At 42.2% G+C, this 24,324-nt stretch overlaps 1 protein-coding gene across 1 annotated transcript in view; it reads right to left on the bottom strand.

Moving 5' to 3' along the window:
• Window positions 1-905: 905 nt before the first annotated feature.
• The window catches only part of xylt1 (xylosyltransferase I), a 78,307-nt gene continuing 54,888 nt past the window's right edge, over window positions 906-24,324 (bottom strand). Inside the window, exons 6-11 of the mRNA XM_078276540.1 lie at window positions 24,101-24,317; window positions 23,440-23,616; window positions 19,256-19,521; window positions 14,277-14,475; window positions 7,005-7,338; window positions 906-2,404 (exon numbers count right to left, since the gene is read on the bottom strand). Coding sequence (XP_078132666.1) covers window positions 2,082-2,404; window positions 7,005-7,338; window positions 14,277-14,475; window positions 19,256-19,521; window positions 23,440-23,616; window positions 24,101-24,317 — 1,516 coding nt within the window. The 3' untranslated portion in view covers window positions 906-2,081. The remainder of the gene's footprint in view (window positions 2,405-7,004; window positions 7,339-14,276; window positions 14,476-19,255; window positions 19,522-23,439; window positions 23,617-24,100; window positions 24,318-24,324) is intronic.

A 24,324-nucleotide genomic window follows, 5' to 3' on the forward strand; every position in this document is an offset into this window, starting at 1 on the left:
AAAAAAAAATTGTCCTCTACAACCCAACCTCCGAAACAGTGTAGATTTGAGTGGGAAGGAGTGATAGCAATTGACACATCCGACATAGAGGCAAGGTGAGCTTGACATTTATGAACAGTAATGTCTCTTAATTAGCCGGTGCAGAACCACGCACTTGGCTTGTCTGGTGGCTAAACAATGTTGACAATCACAGATTGAGCTCCTAATTGGCTTCAGATGAAATTTATTTCAAAGTAAAACGAATATCAGAGCGTACCTCTTGTTGTGGATGGGTTGTGGTACAGGAGCTTCCCTCAGTGTGATTAACTTGTCTCAAATGTCCAGGGATTGTCTTGATGGCAGAAAAGGTACTTAGATAGAGTTGATCTAATAAATTATGCATTTTGCAATCAAGACACGATATAATAGTCACTTGAAATTGTACAATATTGTCACAGCATGAAGATCACTACCACTCACTATCATTCTGAAACTGACAAGAACCATCAAACACCAACAAAAAGCACAGTTTCCCCTTCGATCCAGACGGTGTCCAATGCGTTCTGTTGTGAAAAGTGTTTTTCGCCGTTTGGTGAGGTTGTTAGCGGTAGCTGAACTCTGACCTCACAGGTCAGGGTGGCTTTCTCTTGTGATGCACTTGGTAAACAGCTATGTAAGAAACCAAGACAAGAAGATCTATTCAGACAGGACAACACTGACTAACACAGAGGTGCGGGCCATAAAAAGGTACAGTAAAAGTTTGGGGTGTTGGCCTTTGTAAATAAAGGCGGCTTTCTATACAAAAAAATATTTATCATGCTGCCAAGGCAGCGTCGCAGTTATTTAGTCACTGACTAAAAATATCAGTATTAATATAAACTTATAAATAAATAGTGACTCATGGACTCAACACTCTCATTCACACAACTTTTGAGACTTCTTGTATAATCATGTACTACATAAAGTGTCATCGAAATGACTGAAAGAAAGTAAAAAAGATGACACTGAAAATGAGGATGAGTATTTTAAGGTCAGTTTGAGATAATTGTGTTTCAAGTTTGAGGCAGGTTGGTAAGAAAACCAAGACGCCCTCTGCCTTTTACTGTAAAAAAAAAAAACATCTGGGTTTTTATTAAAAACAAACCTACATATGTGGAGTCTTAAAATACTATTGTACAACAATCACAAATGAAGCATTTATGAATTTAGAACACTAAAATTTCTACATTAAATTTCTATTATAATCCAAATAGGTTTAATTATTCTGAGAAGGCCTCTGTATTTGCATTTCTCTATTCCCATATTTACGAAATGAGACTGCAGCAGATGGTTACAACAGTTCCACATCCTGATCAGGCACTGAACTAGAAGAAGTTGGGCTGCTGTTACTGATTTATTCTACTGATTTACAAACTGAGCCACTGAACTATCAGAAACTCAAGAGTTTCAAAGTAATTAGCTTTAATAATTCTAAAATATTTGTTTTCCATAAACGGGACATTTGCTTTTAATAGTGCTGCATTTGAGTCGTATCAAAACAATCTTTTTCGACTGATTGGGTGTATCTGAACACTCAGATCTCATCAAATGGTGTTTATGTGGACTTACACTTAAGGAGGAACATTTAATTCAGTATCAGACTACCTCCTCGTGTATGTCTTACAGCTAAGGCCTTATTGCAGCAGAACCTCGTCTGCTACCAGTGTCGCATGACCGCTGTGCCCCGCGCAGGGCTTTAAAAGCTGACTTCATAATTCATTCAACGGCAAAATAAATGCTCGACAATTGCAACGTTTGATCACAGTAAAACTCAGCCATGAGAAGAAAAATAAATACACTGAGAAACTGAAATAGCAAAGCCAGCATAATCCCCGAAAAGGAGGAACCCCGTGGGAGGATCTGAAAATCATTCGCCCCGTTTTCTGTCCAGACACTCTCACTAACCTCCCAAGGAAATCCACTTTTTCTTTTGTTTCCCTCTTCTCCCGAGACAGAGGAATAACACTTTTCCTTTCTCCACCTGCAGCAAACCCCTTAAATAAATAAAAATCAACAGTGAATCTCCTGTGCTGTGGCCTCCTGTCCAGCTGGAGGCCTCGCTGCTACCTGATGCGCCCGTCTGCGCGTGGGGTTCCCAGCTGGGATTTGGGGTCTGGGCTCAGGGAGCTCCAAGGGTTCTTAGGGCAGGCCTGCATGACAGGGCAGGCTGTAGGGCCCACGGCGCAGATGTCGGCAGCCTCCCACAACTCGCCCACCAGGCTGTCTAACCAACGCTCGAGCTCTGGGCCGGTCAGGGCCGCGTTCCTCTTGGCCTGCTCCACGTAACCCAGGCTGACAGGGATGTTGAGCACCGGGTTGAGGCCATGGAAACTCTGCTCCATGTAGCTGTTCTTCGTTGGCCCGTTGTGAAGCTTCAGAGTATCCTCTGGAGATACGTGGGAAGGAAGAAAGAGACAACAGAGAAGGAGATAGATGATGTGTGAAAAGTTGATAATAAGTGGTCAAGGGAGGGAATTGTATGGAAAGGAAGGGGAGAGAAGGAAAAAAGGGAGACATGAATGATAAAATATCAAAGCAGAGGACATGATTTGCTTTATTATTGTTGAAAAGCTTAGACTGGTTGCTAATTAACTTGGATTGATTTGTATGACTGGACTCCCTAAATTCCATTCTTTGATGTGGTATGTCACGCCACTGCAATGCTGACTTTAAGGAAACGGTTAGACGCGCCCTCATTCTTTCTTCCCATGGCGGTCAAACCCGGCAGGAAGACAGAAAACATAGACACAACTTCCCCTTGAAACACTGTCTCCACCCTGAGCTCCACTGGAGCTGTAAATTCCTCACTGGTACTCTAACTGGGGCGCTAGCCATCATTTCTAAGCACGGCTGAGCACACATCAGTGCTTTTCATGTACTGGTGACAGAAAAGACGCATTCAGACATAAGGTGCTCCACCAGGCAAGGTGATGTCCATACCATGCCAGCTAGCTTTGTGGTAGCAGATAGTGTTACAGTATGAAGTTGTGCATCGGGGTAGAGTTCTGTCTGTGTGTGTATATGTGTGTGTGTGTGTGTGTGTGTGTGTGTGTGTGTGTGTGTGTGTGTGTGTGCGTGAGTCTGCTGCTGCCAATGCGGGTGGAAGGCCTTGTCATAAAGTTTTACTGGCACTGCATGTACAGTAGGAGTGAAACCTGGTGCCAGACATGGCAGTAAATTAAAGGCGGAACGTCTAAGACTAAAGCACACATTACAGCCCACAGTAAGCCAGGCATTCACGAGATTATTACATGATGATTATAAACTCCACTTAAAAAGTAGATAACTCTATCTAATAATATAATAATTATGTATCCTTAAATTATAAAATATATGTTTATGATTTAACCCTACTTAAAGATGCAGTAGGTAAGACTTATAAAACTAACTTTCTGTCATATTTGCTGAAACTGACCCTATGTTCCAGTAGAACTACATGAAGCAGGTAATAAAAAAAAAAATCTGGCTCCTCTGGCACCACCTACAGCCTGTAGTGTGATTTGCAAAAATCCACAGCTCCCTGTTCAGATGCACCAATCAGGGCCGGGGGGTCTAACTGCGTGTCAATCACTGCTCATGCACACGCATTCATTCTCCCTTGTGGGGGGAGGGGCTTAGGAGACCGTTTGGGCTTTAGTGGAAAGGGGGGAGGGACTGAGAAGTTGTCGATGTTCAAATGTTTTGGCTAAGTCCTGGATCTTCACAATCCTACCTACAGCACCTTTAATGTCAGCCATTTCTTACGGTGTTAATTAAAGAGTGTGGTCTAGACCTACTCTATCTGTTAGGTGTCTCTGGTGTCTCTGAGATAACTCTTGTTATGATTTCATACTATAAATAAAATTGAATTGAAATTGAATTAAAGGCCCAATCCTTAATCCAAATGTAAACCAAGGGTAGCCCAAACACCCATATATATGACTGGAGCCCGCTACCACTCCCTAATCCATTGGTATTTTAATACACAGTCTAACACAAGGCTAGAAAACATCTAAAACGTTCTGATACAAAGTGTGACTATCACTTTTGCTGAACAGCAGCCACTGTGGCCACACGTGGAAACAACAGCACATAGGAACATTGAAATTCCACTTATTTCTGGTGAGGATTGCTATGTTTTATTTTTGCGATAAAATTGTTTATCTGTTAAATGCTAAAACCTAGTGTAACAGTAGCACATAGAGATTAGAAGAGTCCTAAAGTCGGTGAACTGACTCAATAATGTCAATAATATCTATTGACCGTCTGCTAACATTAGCCACTATATACTATATACTGGTCATACCAGACCAAGTGAGGCTGTAGCAGGAATATTCTTAGATCTACTGAACTGAATAAAGGTGCATTTCATTGCTTATGAATGCAACTTTTCATTTGTGAGGTAGATTGGGTTATTTCTTGCTTTAAGTATGCAATCACAGTAGTAAAACAGTCCTATATTTACTCCACTACCTTAATGATGATCAGAGTTAGTAGTTACTTTTGAGATTAAGTTTTTAAAAACCAAACCATGTTAAACACCGCATATTGGTCTACAGCAGTGGTTCCCAACCTTTTTTCCTTGACAACAGTAAAATGCTGCTACACAGTAATCCAACAACATCACATATAGTAGTATATATATAGCATAATGAGTACTTTCCCTTTTGATACTTCGACTGAATTTACGTAGTTGGTAATACTTTTGTACTTTTACTTCAAAAGAGTCAAAACTGATTTAAGGAGGTGTTGATTCAGGGTATTTTGGGCTGGAGGCTGAATTGTGTTACTTCATGGTAGGAGTGTTTCTATTTTTAAGTCCATACTGTACCATTTGAATCAATGAATCACAAACAAATCACCAGTGAATCCAGAACAACTGGCAACTGACCCTATCTGATGCTACTAATCTTACAACACTATGCAAATAAATGTGTTATGGTGACACACGGTTAAATTAGTACCTGGCACATTTCTCCACACATCAATACATCAATGGGAAGAGCATAAATTTTTTTTTTAAAGATATTTTTTGGGCATTTTAGCCTTTAATAGACAGGACAGCTGTACACAGGAAAGGGGGGAGAGAGAGAGAGGGGGAAGACATGCAGCAAACGGCTGCAGGTCGGACTCGAACCCTGAGCCACTGCGTCGAGGACTGAGCCTCTGCATATGGGTGCCTGCGCTACCAGGTGAGCTACCCAGGTGTCTGGAAGCTAGGGCATAATTAACTTAAACAGCTGAAAACCCAGAGATGAATATTTAACTCGCACAACAGACCCCGAAAAGCCCCGCTGAGACTCAGGTCGAAGACAAAGCTGTATCTTTATTTGTCTCCATCATTAAAACAGCTCAGTGAGATTATTAAAAGGAGAAAGACATGATTATGCCGAAGCTAGCGTCTCAACTCTCATGTGATTTCAGAGTAAACTGGCTGCTTACAGGCCGCAACAATGCAGTCTTGCCCCTTGTCCATGCTGGCTGATTGATTTAATTGTGTCATTGTTTTGGGAGGGCTAAGTGCGCTGTTGTTTAACACTCTGTTTAGTGTGTATGAGCAGGTCGCTGGGTTATTAAGGGTGACTTGATGACAAACTACCAGGCTCTGCAGAGGCCCAGAGGCTTGATTAGAAAGGGCATCAATGCAAATACGAGGCTCTGTGTGAGTCTGCAGACATTTTAGAGCACCTAAACTAGCTATCGTTACTTCACAGTGAATGCAAAGACACTCTGTGACACTATATTGGTCTGTCAAACATAAACACTATGTGTATTCAAGCTCTGTAATTTCATTTTCTAACATCCTGTATTTGAACTACTGATCTGCAGTAAAGATTCAAAGCTAAAATGAGCTTGTCCATCATGCAACATATTATTAGTACAAGTAACTATGTATTCAACTCCACTCTGCAATAACTTCCTTTGTAATGCTTATAGTGCTGAGTTTGTGAGTCTGTCAGACTGTTGTGGATTGAACTGTTAACTATTTATGGTGCACGACAAAATATTAGTTCAGTTCAATTCAGTTCAATTTTATTTATATAGCTTGTTTAAAAACAACGATAGTTGACCAAAGTGCTTAACTAGCTAAAAAAAGAAAGAAAAATTAGATACGTAGAAGTAAGAAGTATGTAAGTAACAATACTGCACTGTACAAATACTCCATTACAAGTAAAGGTCCTGCATTACATTTTTTACTTAAGTAAAAGTATGACAAGTAAAAGTACTCATTCTCTAGAGTGGCCCCTTTCATAGTGTTTTGATATTTTATGTTATTGGATTATTATTATTACCTGTGCATTCACCTTCAGCATTTCGATGCAAGGTGGAGTTAATATTACTTTCATTTAAACTACTTTAAATCACATTATGATCATAGTATGTTTTACACTGCAACTCTTCTTAAAATAATGCGTTAACGCCAGTCTGGTTAGATTATTTCCAACTTGTTTCTTTTAGAAATCCATTGAATGAATAGAATAGAATGTTCTATTAATAAATGGGAGACTTTTGATGGAATACAAAATAAATAGAGCCCATTGCCCTAAAATCAAGTAAATAATGGAATTGTTTTAGAAAAATGAATGAAACCAGTTGTATTAAAACAGGTCAAAGTTTTCCCAATGCAGTCACTATTTCTGTGTTTTCACTTTTTGTTCACGTTGTAAAACATAACTTATAGATCTTAGGACAAAAATTGCTTGAAGAAGATGGAGATTTGTGATGTGTGTGAATTATACAAAATCTTAATATACTGGTAACTAGTAACTATAACTGTAAGATAAATGTAGTGAGAGTAAAAACAATATTACCCTCTGACATGAGGAGCAGAGAGTTTGGCATTCAGAGTAACACCTTAAGTACTTTTTTGATGAATGATTATGTGTTAAGGAACAACACAGCAGTGCATTAAGTCTGGCAAGGCTATTTGTACAAATAATACAATCAATAGTCATTTTGTGTTATGATGAAGCTACAATAAATGGCTGTTTGAATCTCTCTCTCACCTTGTCGTATTGGCTGGTGCTTGTTATAGGCCAATGGGGCAATGAGGAAGTGCATCTCAGCCACAGGGCTCCAGTGGTGCAGGATGCGGATGCTCCACACACCGGGCCGCAGAGGCTGGTTGAGCGGCGGGCGGTAGTGTGTGAACTCTGCGCTGGTGTCGATCAGAATGTCATAGGTGGCCGCGATGACATTGGTGGGGTCGATCCACACAACTGTGACGGTGACGTTAGGACCCTTGCTCCACTTCTGCATGCCCACTGTCTCGTCCATGGGGCCCATCAGGCCGCCAAAGTTTCTGAACATACGTTCTTTGGCATCCCACTCAGTACCGATCTGAGAGTGGAAAAAAGGTGAATAAGGAAATCAGAGGGAAAGAAAACAGGGAGACAAGCGTGAGTGACAGAATGAGGTGATAAGAAAGACAAGGAGAGGATGCTGCATGTGCACAGTGAACATAAATAAGTAACATACGCTGTGCATGCATTACCATTTGACCATACTGTTAAGACCAACCAATATCTGCACTGAATTATCATGGGAAATAATCTTCAGCATGTATTTTTCACTAAACAGCAGCAAACTCCAGCCCAACCCTCCCACAGCCGTTATATAATGTTATAATATGCAGAAGCTGACAAGCCCGATTGTTTCATCCTGCATGTTACAGTCTATTTGTCCACAGTTGCTGGTACTGTATGCCAGAGTATATCTTTGACAAGGAACATGAGAGGCAGGCTGAGGACCATAACCCCTAGGGGTAAAGATCAAATGCATGTCTGTTTACGCTCTGAACACATTTCAGAGAGATAGAGTGAAGGAAGGGCAATGAACACCATTATTTGTCCTAAACATAAACTACAGTGGAGAAGATTACAACCTGACATCAGTAGAAAAGAAACCCAAACACAGGAAGACACTGTACATACAGACACTGTATGCAAACACAGCCTTCTGATGGAAAGAAAGGGAGACTTGGGAGAAAACTTCCATAAAAATGAGGTTTTAGTGCTTCAACAAAGACCCAGAATGCTGCATTCTCTGTGACCATTTTGAGATAAATAGGCTGAATATAAAAATGTGACAGATAATACCAAAGTCAAATATATATCTGGTGAGTTATGAGACATACAGTGCCTCTGGCTGCAGAACATGGAACTAGCTGCCAGCCTGCCGCACACTGGAGGACTGCCAGTGGAACATTGAGCCAATTTAAGATGATTACATCCTGTAGGCTTACATAATTAACATTTAGCATACACATTTTTTAGTTTGATTAAACTGACATGTCATGTCTTTTGAACTTATGATTTAACAATACGAGACTTGATTTGAATTGGAATGAAATATAGCCGCCCCCAAAAAAAGTACAGCTAATTGCCTTTAATGCCTTTATTGCGGTCAAGACTGCAACTGAAGTGATCTGTGTGTGTTGGATTGCAGAGATTGCAAAACTGTGCAGTATGCAAAATGAGACACATAGAACGATCGAGATTGATGGGGGAGATGGGGCGCGCACACACACACACACACACACACACACACACACACACACACACACACACACACACACACACACACACACACACACACACACACAAAGAAAGATGTCTTGGGTGTTGGCAGAAATGAGAGAGGGATGGCGGCTTTAGGAAGCACTCATCATTACAATGGTAGCTGATTAACAAAACCTCACCCTGCTGGACGATCAATGGCTGACTGGAACTGACTCTGTATTCCATCCTTTGAGAATTGAGATTGCGATGTACAGTATAAATAGACATTACTTGCATAAATGAGACAGTGTGTGTGTCTGTCTTGGCCATCTGTAAAAGACACCTAACTTTCATCTCAATTATTGGACTGACCTCTGCCATTTCTGCCCCTTGGACCTTGGTTCTTTTCTCTTTAAATTACTAATCAACTCTCTTGTCTGGCACCTCTGTAGCTCATCACTTTATTCAAGACTGACTCACTGGCACAGACTACATCCCCAATTGATTGGCAGCACTTTCGTTCTGAGCCCCAGAAAGAAGTGAAGGGAGTATTGGGAGAGCCTGCAAAAGGCAGACTAAAGTTAGAGTTGTCAGCAGGAGATTCTGACAATGTTCACATGCTGTGGGTACTGTAGGAGGGGGACCCCCCCTCCCCCGAGACTCAGTTCTGGCCCATAGTTTATTCAGCAACAAACAACAACTACTGTAAAGTGCAAAATAAATAATGTACAATTGGTGCGACAGTCCAAGTTCCACTTTTTTGAGCAGTTTCAGGCCAGACGAGTGGCTTTTCACTTTTTGCACCAAAACACACACATATGGAATAAACTGTACGCACAGGCAATTCCTACCAAACAAAGTATAAAATACATAGTACTGTATATTGACTTATTGGATTTCTATGCAGAGAGCTTGAGGTCCTTATGCCCACTGAAATACACTACACTACTATTTACATCAGCTAAAAGTTTGCAGAAAATACATTTCCAAAGTTTATCGTTTGTAATTATTCTTTCTGTGACTAAGGTATCACTCTCTTGGTGATTAACTTTAATGAATATCTGCAGGTACTAGATGGAGCCACCAGTAGCAAGAAATCCTTTCTTCCAGTTTGAGAGTGGGTCAAACAGGGATTAACTTCTGGCCTATTACAGCCTCAGCCTCCATCTTACCATGACCTCCACACTCAACATGTCCCTTGCTCCTTCTCCCCAATAAGCTTTGGCTTAAGACCAATACCCAATAAAGCCTCATGACCGCTCACCAAGTTGGGGGCTTATGACATTCTTTTGCTCATAGCTATACTTAAAAGGACATGCTTTTTGTGGAAGTAATGCTGATCTGGCAACCTCAGTGTGACCTCAATCCCCCTTTCCCCCCACCTCTCTACTGGCCTGTTTACTCACACTGTTTACTCACTTGAACCAATTACTCAGATTTCCCCTTCATAACCAGCAATTACTGTCAACAACTGTTAATTTCAGCAGATTTAACCCTAATTTATCCTCTGCTGTTGACCTGACAAGCAGAAGGAGAAACTCATCATTCGTATTGATTACCCATATTACATGTTTCATCCTCTGCTCAATTCTATACCTGATTTACCGGTAATAGAAAACATAAAATGCTCCCATTTCATAATCCACCTCTATTCCATTTCTTTCTTCTGACCTGGCAACCCTGCAGACCTTTTCTGCACGTTGCCGGCTTGCTGGCGCCCACACCGACATTAAAAAAGACAGGAGGTCAATTTAATCAGGCAGCAGCATGGACAACCTTAGTCTACATCTGGCCCCGCTTAAAACCAAAGGGCATCAATGCCCCTGGAGGCCTGATTCAGAGGCTTATTAGTGGCACTTTTTGTGAGGGTAATCAAAAACAGGTGCTCACCAGCAGCACCAGAAGACTCCCCCGGGACACGTTTACACTACTGAGGGACTATGGGTAAGACGGCTGGATGCTTGCTAATAAAGATACACTGTGGAGCGATGAATTAGGAAGGAAGGTTGGAGAACAGACAGCACAAGACAGAGACCAGGAGATTTTCTGTGAGGCATCAAAACAGGCTTAAATAAATCATTTGACATTTTGGGAAATGTGCTTATTCGCTTATTTACCGAGAGTTAGATTGGAAATTCTATACCGCTTTCTGTAAAATAGACATGAAGCCAGCAGCTGGTTAGCTTAGTGTAGCATAAAGACTGGAAACAGATAGCCTTTGAAATTATATTCGGAACAATAACTTTCTCCTTGCAGATGAGACAGGAAGCAGTCACATTAAATTCTAAGTCCACCATATTTCAAATCACAGTATCCAATACAAAAGTGCCGTAACACCTTTTTGAAGCTCATTCATTGATTTTCAGACTATGTCAGACAAATGTTGATTCCGCTGTTTCATAATTTTCGAGGCCGTAGGTTGTTGTACTGGAATACATACAATTGTTATTTTGTCACCCCCTGTATATCCTCTACCACAATATGTATGTACACTGTGGTAGAGCAAGGACTAAACCATCAGTCAAAGTCATTCTACTGAAAAAGATTTGTCCAAAAAAGAGCAATATGCCTCTCAATGTCAAGTCTGACTTGAGGTGAAATACTAATTTTAACTGTGTGGGCAGTAAGTGGTCCAACACTAAATCATGCCTATAAAGGCAGCTGGGAGGCGGCAGTAGAGGAGTGAAAAGAAAGACATATCTGTCTTCCTTTATGTCGAAAGGAGGACAGGGAACATATTGTTAAGCCAACCGTACAGTATGGTTTATCTGGCAAACTCCAGCGAATAGCTTTAGTATAATGGGTCATATCTGCTAAGTTGAGAAAAAGCGCCGTTACTGCTGCTACGCTGTGCCGTCTTATTCAGTTTCTTTCTGCTCGCGTTTTGAATGACAGGTGGACAGACTGACTAACTGACAGCCACTGCACAGTGCCAGACAGTGAACGCTTTCTCAGGCTGAGCATCCAGATAAAAGCCACAGCCCACATCACTTCTCTGTCACTCACGGTTTCACAGGCTAGACGCACACATTTAGTAAGAGAGACCCGCGTGGCTGTCTGGATCTTTTTGAACTCACATTCAGACAGCTGGAACCTGTAAAACAGGGTCAAGGTGTGTCCAGGTGTACGACTGTGGTCCGCGGGCACAAACAAATTCATTCAAGTTTGTTGACATTTCTGCTTCCTACAAAGCTGTGCACGATAAACCAGAGAATAAGGTCAATTTACATTCACTCGGTTAATTTTGGCCTTTTTAAAAAGACACTCTGTGGTTGTCACATCACAGCCGAGCTGCTGTATCCTAAACAGGCGTTGTGGTAAACAGAAACACAGATTAACATAACAAGACAATCAAGGAAAGCATTCCAGTGTGAAGGTGAGAAGACATTCTATTAGGAAACAACAAATAAGCAGCACATGAAGCGCTCATCCCTATAAACTTGGATGAATTCAATCAATTTACATTTTACAAGGCCATTACAGGCACCAGTTTAATTGTGTGGGGATAGGCGATGCTGCTTTGAGTCTTGAAAAGGTTGCCATTGCAATGAATATAAAGCCACCATAGCAAGGAGCTGTATGTCTCACCTCTAATTATATCCTGAAGAGCTGTGTGTTTCAATCATGTGTTTGTGATGATTGCTGTAGGGTAGGCCTGCCCGATATTGGAAAAAACTTACATTGCGATTTTTTTTTCCCTGCGATATATATTGCGATATGAAAAAAAGACTCATTTTTACAAGAGGACATAAATAGCCCTATTTAGAAATACTAAATCATTCTCAACTACTGGGGTGATTTTGTAGGAGTGCATCTACAAAGAAAATAAAAATGAAAAAGTAAATTTTCTTATGTGAACCAGTCTTTGTTGAACTTTAATGCTTTACAAAAACCAAAGCAAGTAAGCGCTGTGACTACTCTTCTGAAGTGATTTTGGAGAGGGAAATTAGGAAGAAATACACTGGTTGACTGACATGACACCATTGTATTCATATAATATCAATCCAGGCTAAAGTGAATGATATTAATAATGCATGCATGTTGCTTCCTCTAAATGTCAGGTTGTGGTCGACTAGCGGGGCCTGCTTTGGTTGTTTGATAAATTGATTAAAATTGATCATGATTGTTGGTTTGCTGTGCATGCAGAGCCTGCATGTCACACTCTTGCAACAAACTGTGTATCCAAGTGCACTTAGATCAGTGTAAATGACGTTATATCAGAAACAGACTGCTGTTGTAGATTAGTGTTACGTTTCCAGCGTCGCAGCTCCGAACCATAACGTTAGTTGGGACAGACGCCTTGTTTCTTTAGGCTAACTATGTTAGCTTTAGCCTGGCTGGTAGCAGCTTTCTGCGGTGAAAAATGGCCGGGATATGTCGTGATAACGTTGCATTAATCAGGTGATTTAGTTTGTCTTTGCAGCGAACATAAAACACTGACTACTGTAGCTTCACTACCCATGGAAAAGCACGTGCATCACTGTGTCAACGGCAGCTGCCGATTACGATACTTTTCTACACACGGGAGAGCCTCACTTCCCATAACAACCCCCCCTCCCGTCAGACTAACGTTACGTCACATGACCACCTGTCTTAAAGGGGAAGGGTCGGCCGGTAACAATCATGGAAAAGGAGAACGGTGAAAGTTTACTTTTTTTATCAAGCAGCAAAGAAGATGTAGCGTCAACATCGCAACGTCCTGCGATGTGACTATCGCGCATGCGCACATCGCGATGTAGACGATGAAACAAAATATCGTGCAGCACTACTGTAGGGTGACCTCACAGATGTTTTTATGCAGATTTCTGTGTCATTCTTTCCATTCCAGATCTAATTTAGAGGGCATGGACTTATCCAGTCGCCTCTCCGTCAGCTCCGCAAAATGTTCACAGACTTGTCTATTTTACAAACATTAGTTGTGCTTTATGTGGTTGACGTTGGACGGTGATGGCATGTGGCTATGAGTCCCGGATCAGGATGGGGAAATCAACTTGCCAGTCTCCTGCCGACTTTGCTAGCCTGGGCTAGCTAGCCAGCTAATCAGAATAAACACTGTGGAAAAGTTGGAAAAGATGAGCTCCAGCTAGCAAGACCAACTCTGCGTCCTCGCTCATCAGGATATCAACTCACCAGTATCCAAGTCAAAGTTTTTCAAATGTAAACATCAGAGTAAACACAGAGGAAAAGGTGAAAGTGGCTATCAGCTACGACCAATGGCTATGATCCCAACTAACTCGACAAGCACAGACAATCTCTCCGTTCATTTCCATCTTTACATCAGAGGAGGCACCAGACAAGCGTGGAGTAATTGAACACTGATTGCAACTTCTCTGCTGGGCATCCTGCTAGCCAGTGTGCAGGCGTCGGACAGTGAGCTGATTGGCCTCCGTCGATTTAAAAGCAGGATGTCGGGAGCTGTGGTGTACTTTCGCCAAAACTCGGAAAATCCTGGAGTCCCAGTGCCATCCAAGTGACTGTTTTTCTATGTGCCGATCTGATGGCCACATTCTGCTTCATGATAAATTGTGCACCTCGTACGATTTCATGTGACAAATACAAATTGATTGATTGATTATTGGAGCATGTGATGAAAGGAAAATGTCTGTGTAAACTGACAATAAAGTTTTACCTTATTTAATCTTACTATGTAGTACTTAGGGTTTCAATGGAACTCATTTCCTGACACTGACAATGGCTGACTGATCATTTTGTGACCCATGCCGATCAATGTAAATTAAAAAGAAATGCTAAACCACGCGGGCTAATATAATGACTCACCTCTGCGAACTGCAACCTGCTGAATGTGCTGCTGGGAGGGGTGGCTAGCTTAAAGTTCTTCTTGGGTGCCACCCAGGTCTCCATGGTCTCCAGCTTGCTAGTTGCCAGATTGGTGGCGTGGTGCTTGACCAGGTAGCCCTGGAACTGGTCCGACTGGAAGTAGAGATGCACCGACACTGGGTGGCCCATGGGGAAGTACCTGGCAGAACACAGAGAGAGAGAGCGAGGATCCATTAGCAAACCTGATACGTGCTGACCTACCCGCTGTGCCGCTTTTCAGCGCCAACAGTGTAAGGGAAGGCGAATATCTAGATTAATCTGGATAACGTCTGGAAGGAACCAGCCTTGGACATGCTAATGTGGCTGAATGCTAATGCATGCTCGCAGTGAAGATTAGTGGAGAGTCAATGTGCTCTGTGATTGTGTGACATGGTTGACATTAATTAAATGACTTTTAACAGAAAACCAATTGGTCAAAGACATGTGTCGACATGCTGATAATACCAATTAAGCATTGCTTATTGGTTACTATGCCCACGCATTTATTATTTTTATGCTTGTACATGACTATTGCAGTAGATCAAAGATAAGTAACAGACTAGTGAACAGTTTATTAAAGCTTCTTCTCTGCTAATTATTGCTTTACTTATTGCTTCAACATGTGCTCTGATTCTGAAGTGGAAATGATGGTTAAAGAAGACATGTGACAGTCGAGACCGCAGCGTTCTGCTAGCTACAGAAAATTACAGAAGTCATGGGCTGTATTGGCAGCAGATTCAGATTAGTCAGAGTTCTGAACACACAGACAATCCCACTGAACACATTACAAGTTTTCGGAAACAAAGTTGAACTGGGTCAAATCCAGTCAGCTGAAGCCAAATGAAGGTCTCGCCCCTCTGACTAGTCTGTTATTTGTTTGTGTTTTGCTTCATATGTGGCAGAGGGCCAGCCCTCGGGGCAGCCAGCCCGAGTGACTTCTGGAAAAACGAAAAAGGGGCCAGGGTGGGCACTGCTGGGGAACACTCCACAGCTGCTCTCTGTACACGTCCTGACTCCTTCACGCCCAGATTTCTCAACCCTCGTCTCTTCTGCTTCTTCTGCTTGAATTCACCTTTATTCTTTTTCTTTTGCGTGCGTGCGCGCACACACACACACACACACACACACACACACACACACACACACACACACACACACACACACACACAGTCCCTCCCTGTTTGCCAGTGCCCATGGCCTCATCAGTATTCCACTAAAGGACCGGGAGTCAACCCGTCCCGGTAAATGCTACTCTGACAAGCAGAACAGCAAATATTTACACCCACAAGGATAGCAGAGCACAGTCCCTCCCCTCCTGCTCCCTTTCTCCTCTTCTCTATTTTCCCATCTGCCTTTTCCTCTTTGCTTTTCTCCTCTGCCCTCCTCCTTCTTTCATCCTGCTTTCTGTCCTCGTCCCTTGACTCTTGTCCTCCTACCCCCCCTGCCCCGTCGTTCCAAAAAGAGACGTGGCTGCCATTGTGAGAAGGGGTCAGGGCGTATCCTGCACATAAGCTCCATTCAGGCTTTTACTCCACAGCCTCTCCAATTGAGTTACAGTGGGCTGCTAAAAGAGCCAAATACCTCTCTGTGGCCTTTTCCTTTCCCTTGCTCCAGTCTCACACTGAGGCTGACCCATCCATCTGTTGGTAACACATCTGAACTCTACATGCACGCAAAATATATGGACAGACAGACACACACACACACACACACACACACACACACACACACACACACACACACACACACACACACACACACACACACACACACACACACACACACACACACACACACAGTCCCTCCCTGTTTGCCAGTGCCCATGGCCTCATCAGTATTCCACTAAAGGACCGGGAGTCAACCCGTCCCGGTAAATGCTACTCTGACAAGCAGAACAGCAAATATTTACACCCACAAGGATAGCAGAGCACAGTCCCTCCCCTCCTGCTCCCTTTCTCCTCTTCTCTATTTTCCCATCTGCCTTTTCCTCTTTGCTTTTCTCCTCTGCCCTCCTCCTTCTTTCATCCTGCTTTCTGTCCTCGTCCCTTGACTCTTGTCCTCCTACCCCCCCTGCCCCGTCGTTCCAAAAAGAGACGTGGCTGCCATTGTGAGAAGGGGTCAGGGCGTATCCTGCACATAAGCTCCATTCAGGCTTTTACTCCACAGCCTCTCCAATTGAGTTACAGTGGGCTGCTAAAAGAGCCAAATAAGAAATACAGTACCAGTCAAAAGTTCGGACACATTTTCTCATTTAAGTAACTGGGGAAGTGTTTCCAAACCTTTGACTGGTACTGTATGTTGCCGAAGTGAGGACTTATCTGCTTAGTTTAGATTTCAAAGCAAAACCTTGATTTGTTTAAATTACCTGACTTGATCAGTAAAATTCCAGATCAATAAAACACAAATAAGGCCACGTGAGAAAGGCCTTGAGCGGTCATGCCACACACACTGTGTATTTAATTCTTAGGCCTATAAATCAGGATAGGGCTGAATTAAAAGATAACCCAGAGGCTTATTTTACCTTTCATTTCGCCTCTTTGTCCAGCTTGATCTAACCATGCCTCACTGCAGCTGTCACATTATTTATTTGCTAGTTCCCGATTTATTACTTCATAATGTAGTATCAACACATTGGAGATTATTAGCAATGCCTTTTTTTGTCTGTATATTACACAAATAATTATGAGAATTATGAGGAGTAATGCTGCAGTCAGTGATTAATTTATGACAGAACATGTCATAAACCAGACAGGACTGGTACGGCTGTCTGACAGTGTGGGTTCAATAATGACATCCTATCAAGCTTTGGAAAAGGTAGACTAACATATTATATGACAGAATTTGTAACATATAACGATATCAATCAATATTTACCAATATAACTGATAATAATAATTTTGATTCCCATGTACAAATTAAGCTGATGCGCAACTTCAGGAATGGGTTAAAATCTTTGTTGTTGTGCAGCAGACGGAATATTTGTTTATTCCAGATGGTTGCAGGAAAAAAACATTTAAATAGTCCTGCTGTGCTATTGGTCATTCCTGAAAGTCTGTACATACCACCTAAATCATTCTTTTTATTGTGAACCCGCCTTCTCTTCTGTGTTCAATTAGCTTCATCCCAAAGAACATTGAATGAAAGAATGTGGACTCAGCTATGTAAAAGCACCATTAAAACCCACCATTAAAGCATACACACACCTCGTAGACTTCATCCTGACGTGCAGTTTGCATATGAGGACTTGAAAGTTAACCCAAAAGGCTTAATACAACTCAAACATAAGGTGAAACATCTGCATGCAACGCACGCACAAACACACACACAAGGTATGTATACGCAACATACATGTATACACAGACACATCAACAGCATCACTCTTGAGTTCTATGCATACACACTCAAACACATACAAAACGTCTCTCTATTTCCTGCCTTTTGACCTTTGGCCTCTCAGCTATGTAAAGGTGCTTTTATATGTAAATGTTACAGACTTGATTTGCTTGTTTTCCTTAAGGAAAAGCTTTTTCTCACAGGCTCATTTCCTGGCAATGACAGAGATTTGGATACCCCACCCCCCTTCTCTCTGTTTATACATGTGCCAAGACACACACATATGCACATGCATGTATGTAACCACCTTTTCCCTGGTCTGCCCTCGCTCTCTTTTTTTAACAGATGTATGAGAAACAGCTGTAAGCCGATAGATCATTTTGAGGTTTGACAGATGGAAACATGTTTCCTTTCTCACTAAGCTTTAACCACAGGACTTTACAGAACACCCACAATGCAGCGGCAGGAGGGGGGGACGTCGGGTTGGCATTGGCATTGCCCCTGGACGCCCAGCCTACGAGTTGCAAACCATCACAGTAAGAGGACCATCTCAGCTGACATGAGGCGACCGCTTTCGCGTTGCCTCCTAGATTTACTCTACAACAGCAAGCAACGCTGCACTCAAAGATGCTATCAGTCAGTTTACCTGATCATTTTTGAAACTTTCCTGAGAAAAACAATATGAAATGGCAGTTTGGATGACTGCCAACATAAACTACAGCAGGTCTGATCACAGTGTGTCTCCATACATTGTTGAAACGACTGCTTTTCTTCGTGCTGTGTTCCATAGATTTTTCCGTTATGCTGTCTCATCTTACTGTTTATTGATGTTATTAAGATGAACATAAAGACGCCATCTTAATGTTTTGTGCTATTGTAGGTGTCATTTTTGTTGTTTTATCTTTTGTTTTGAGGTTAGATGCTTTTTTTATGAGATACACAGGGCTTTCTGTCACACATACACAAATTAGCAGTTTACACCTCTGCTTTCTGTTCTCAATCAGCATATTTCATTTGTCACAGTTTTTTTTTTTAATCACTTTGCGTCTGGGTTTCATCGCTGTGCAAATAAACTAAAGGAAAGCTAACCTTAAATGCTCCTTCACCAGATGCTACTGAAAACATATGCTGTTAAAAGACCCTTACTGAAGTACAGTACATGAAGCCTAAATGTTTCATTTGGCCATTACGTATGAAAACATAGTGTGGTTTTTCACTTTAATCACTTTAACCACATACTATATGTTAACAGCACTGGAATTCACACATTTCCACTAATAACAAACTGGCCTGAAGGGACAGCTTTCCATGCTATGACTCATTTAGCCTCATCATCTGGGGTAAATTGTCATATCATGTTACTAAATGAATAGGATTACCCAGAGTTCCTTGTTATCCTACTTCCACGACATGTGATGCCAGACAGACGATGCATCGACACAAAAGGTTTTTATAGATGTTGTGGTTTCTAATGCCAACATGGGTGTGGCTGGCTTTTCAGAGTAAAAACAAACTCGAGTGCACCTGTGGATGTTGGTGCAGGTGTGTCATGATGCTATGATGAGCGAAAAAGCATTTGCATAGCTAAATGTGTTTACGAGACTAACCTGCAGCTGTGATCTTTTGGGTTTCCCTGCAGCGAGGCGGCAGCTCTGGCCAGGCCCAGCCGTGAGAAGGAGTGGAAGTACGTGAGCTGCGTGTCTGACAGAGTGGCCACGCCATCTGGCTCCTCGTACACGTTCTCCCAGTATGAGTTTAGGGCCTGCGTTCCCTGGGGAAACGGTCCAAACAGGTAGGTGTCCAACTGGTTCACTATCTCCTGGTTCACGCTGGCTTCAAACTTCCTGGCAAAAAATGTGGGCCGCACTGTTTGCTGCAGAGGGAGAGGGAAGGAGGGAGGGAGGGAGGGGGACATAACAACAAAGCAGGGAGGGTAGAGATAAATAGAAGAAAAAATGAGAAGACTAGGAAATGGTGGTATGCCAGGACGGCAGGGGAACAAATATGATGTTTTAAATGTGTGTGGGCAGAGAAATAAAAAGCGAAGGTAGAGTAGGGATGGTAGAAAAAGGAGGTAAATCTTTCCTGTATTGATATGTGAAGGACTTATTACAAACATTAAAATCAATATGTTCATTCATTTGCAGAATAGATGTTCTATATACATTACATCTTGAGATGTTCTCTTTGCCAGTGGTTCTCACAAGGGGCTACAAGATACATTCGAGGGATCGTGAGGTGATTAAAAGAGTGCTCCACTGATTTAGCATTGCACTTTTATAACATTGTCAGACTCACTATGGACAGTTTAAAAAAAACCCAAAAAAACAGAGATATTACAGTATCTTGTTTATTCCACATATTCTTTCTCCTTGTCAAAACCCGGTGCCTACATTACCCTCCACACAACTAGACCGCCAACAGTTCGGTCAGAGATTCTGGTGTGCTATGCTAATAGCGGTAGCCACAGGCAGAGATCAGGAGCCGGCTAGAGAGGTCTGGTACGCTAACTTCACTTGAGGCAATTTATCAGACTTCACACGCCTACCTCTGGATCCACAAAAAGCTTCATACATTTATTATCCCATAATACACATGTTTGTACCCTCCAAGACCTGTAAACAGATGTTTAAGATTGATGCAGTTCACCTTTAAGAAAAGAGGAAAGCATGTCTTACATGGAGGCACAAAATGATGCCTCAGAAGCATCAATACTATCCTTTTTCACTTTTCTGTATTTAGCCATCCATTCATCATCTCTTTTCTCAATAGTTCCTTGTATTTGTCGCTCTGTCTGGCCTCCTCCACTCCACCCATGTCTTTCTCACCCTCTCTGTCCCTGCCACACTGTTGCTTGTGTGGTTGATGGTGCATCATGAAATCTGCCGCCTCCACAGCTTGGCCTACACACAAAGACATCTTTTCAGTCCCAGACACTAAACTATTTGGCCATAGCGTTACCCAGCACCGAACACCTCGGTGCTACCTGCTGAAAAAAAAAAGGAAGACCTAATCAAGTACACTTTTTCTCATGCCATAGCGACTACTGTGGGATGTTCGTGTGATGCTTTACACGGTACACGATGATGCTTTAACCCTCTGTGATCGGCTACAGATATCAAATGATACGAAACGAAGGGAGGCTTTCGTTTTCCCCAGATTTTGTGCGTTCTGACATGCCCTTGGTGCAGTCAGCTGAAAGTACCAACCTGTCACAGCCTGTCTTTCCAACACACTTCCCAAATGCACCTCATTCTGAAACACATTACTAAACAATGATGCACTAAGACAAAAGGCACATCACCACTCTCCCTCTCCAGAACAACTCCTCCCCTGGTGAGTGCACTTCAAAACTACGATGCGGATGAACTCGACAGTTGTACCTTGAATTATTTGTCTCATCTGCAAACCAAATTGAAGCCTCCTTTGCTTGTCTGTATCATCCCCAGTGCTAAGGTTCAAAGGGAAACTCGGCTCGTGCGCTCAATGGGATATTAAGTCCTATTAATACCGGGGCCTGGCTGGCTTTTGGAGGGGTTGCTTTGTTCCCAAGGTTGGACTTCACTGATACCAGGCTGCCAACCAGACCCAGCGGCAGTGCCAAGGACCTGCGGTAATGTTTTGGCACTGAACTGCCACAGACTGAGGCGAGACAGGCGGCAGTCGGGTCTGGCGAAGGGAGAACTGAGGTCAGCTTAGACTGGTATTTGAAGGACAGGAGAGACAAAGTGAGTCACGGCACTTTAACGATATGACTCAAAGTGATATTTAACTGTGGCAGAACATTTTCACTTTGTACCGCAGCACATTAAAAGTCAAACTGCGATACTGACTTTCTCTGGGGTCCTGGAGTAACTGCCACTCATTTGCTTTCATTTTAAAAAGCTAAATAACCCTCCTCTCCCCCTCATACTGCAAGGCAAAGAGGATCTAATTACTATTAATTCCCCCCCCGCCCCCCTCAGGGTCATACTAATCGAGACATAATTTTGCACATATTGATTGTGAAGGCTGTGGGAACGGGCTGGATGCTGAGGTTCAAAGACAGACATTGAGGCCAGAGAACATAGTGATTGACTGCTGCTGATTTCCCAGGACATACTGAGGTGTGTGCTGCAAACATCTGCTTAAAGTGATGTATTCTTTTCATTTTTGTATGTTTGTAGGTGCATCTGATCTCTCTGATTGGCATCTGCTGGAGGATATGGCCTTTGAGCCGAGTTTAGCCCAGGGCCTGTATTTATCAAACTACTAAATTTAAATTCATTTTGGAATTAAATGAATGATAAAAGAAAACAAAATCATTCGCTTTTACTCCTACTTACAGGTGTAAGAATAAAGCCTAGTGATCTCATTTATTTTGACGTAACGCTCTTAAATCTATCTTGAATTTTTATTCATAATATTTACTTTTAAATCATATTTAATTTTGTCAGCACAGCCACATTGCATTTCATTTAGGGCTGTCAGTCGATTCAAATATTTAATTGCGATTATTGCATGATTGTCCACAGTTAACTCACGATTCATCGCCAATTAATCACACATTTTTCATCTGTTCTAAATGTACTTTAAAGGGGATATTTTTCAAGTTTTCAATGCTCTTATCAACATGGGAGCAAGTGGTATTTGAGTACTGGACGTACTCCGGTGGGAATTCAGTTCACATCGACAGTGAATGCAAATAACTTTAGTCTTGTTGAGAGAACCATCTGGAAGGGCTTTGAAACTGAACTTGCCATTCAAAAGACCCTTTTCCTTATCAAAAAAAAAAAAAGCAAAGGTTTTTACTCCTAAGCTAGCTCTTTGAAGAATTCTTCTATTACAACTTTATTGTTTATTAATATTTTCATGCTAAACGCATGGGTTGACATGGACGACACAATACTTAGTACAGGAACAGCGTCCTTCAGTGTCATATGCAACGGCTTACATCTTACAGGCACATATATAGTTGACTTTCCCAGTATTTTAGTCCTTTAAATAAAGGCCAATTTCTTAATTTTGTCTCACTGCCAATTGCAGTCCAATCATCCTTGGTTGGAGGGTTTGCCTGCAGCTATTTCTGTGTGATGGCTTTCTTGCTAGTATTTGAAAGAGATATTCAATCTGCAACAGAGGTTTATCAGGGTATTATGCAACTAAAGAGCAATTAACGGAGGACGCACAAAAAAAATGAAAATGGTCAGCACTGCATTAAACATTCGTTTGTCCCCCTGAATCATTTTTTTTGTTAATTTTAATTATAGAGTTCTTTAGAGCAGGGGTCTTCAACGTTTTTTAGGCCAAGGATCCCTCAGCTGAAAAAGAGATGGAGCAGGAACCTCTTAATAGATATATTGTATAAAATTGAGTTGCATATTAAACTGGGCCTACAGTAAGGTGTAGGGCGGCCTAAAGCCTTTACACATACCTGCTTATGGTGCATAAAATACTAAGCTATTAAAATAATAAATGTTGACATATTCATATATTTATACATCATGTTTTAATGTTAAAATGTGGCAAAGTGAATCCTTAAGTGTAACTATATCTGTGGATGGCTACCTAATGGCTACCTTACCTATAGGCCAGTAAGCCTATCATCAATGTCAAACAATAATTTGTTGGCCCCCCTGCAGCAACTCTGAGGACCCCCTAGGGGTCCCGGACCGCCTGTTGAAGATCTCTGCTTTAAGAATGAAGTGTGATTCTTGATAAATGTGGACCCTGACCTACCAGCTCTGCTTTTGGCCACTTGATTGATCATAGAAGGTTGCCTAACAAAATAATTTGTGTGTGTTATCATTACCTGGAAGCGGTGGAAGTCTGCAGGCTTGAAGTCATTAGGGGAGCATCCGCACCAGTCGACAATGTGCTTGTACTGGCACTTACAGCCCAGTTTGCGGTTCCAGTTGGTGATGCGCAGGTTGTTATCCACCATGCTCTCACAGTGGGCGCTGTTCTCCAGCACCGTATGGAAGAACGACTTGGTATTAAGAAACAGGATAGGAAGACAGAGGGATGGGGGGGGGAGGGCAGAGAAAGAAAGACATAATTAGAGAATCCTATACCTTTTTTTTTTGTTTTTTGTTACACCATTCAATTCATGGAGAGGAAATAGAGTAGCAGCTGAGACAGGAGATTCATCGTAGTTCATGATAAACATCCAATTTCCCAACAGAGATCATTCAATTCTCATCCAATGCTTCAATACGGTTGGAAAGTCAGCCTTTACATCTTGCCTTCACTTGATATGATTTTATGTCCGCCTCGGACTTACTTTTTCCCCCTGCACGTCTAGCACAGCAATGAAAAGAGAACTGTGTATACTGTTTCTATACGCGATGCAGGGTAAGTACAAAGCAGCGCTCAACTGTCAGTCAAAGGTTAAAAAAGACTTTAACGTGTGAAAGCGGTGTCTGTGTGTGTGTGTGTGTGTGTGTGTGTGTGTGTGTGTCTGTGTGTGTTACCTCGGCTGGCAGCAGAGTGTAGGCGTAGAAGCGTTTCATGTTGGTGACCAGGTCGTCCTTGGAGTTGATGACATATTCGATGAACATGCGGTTGAGAAGGAACCAGTCGGAACCGCCATCCACTGAGATGCCTTCTGGGATTTTACGGTCACCCAACCTCCACATGTGGGTGTCGCACTCAAAGAACAGACGGTCCAGACCTTGCTTACGGATAAATCTAGTAA

This window comes from Sander vitreus, chromosome 2, assembly GCF_031162955.1.
Source record: "Sander vitreus isolate 19-12246 chromosome 2, sanVit1, whole genome shotgun sequence".
Taxonomy (NCBI): Eukaryota; Metazoa; Chordata; class Actinopteri; order Perciformes; family Percidae; genus Sander; species Sander vitreus.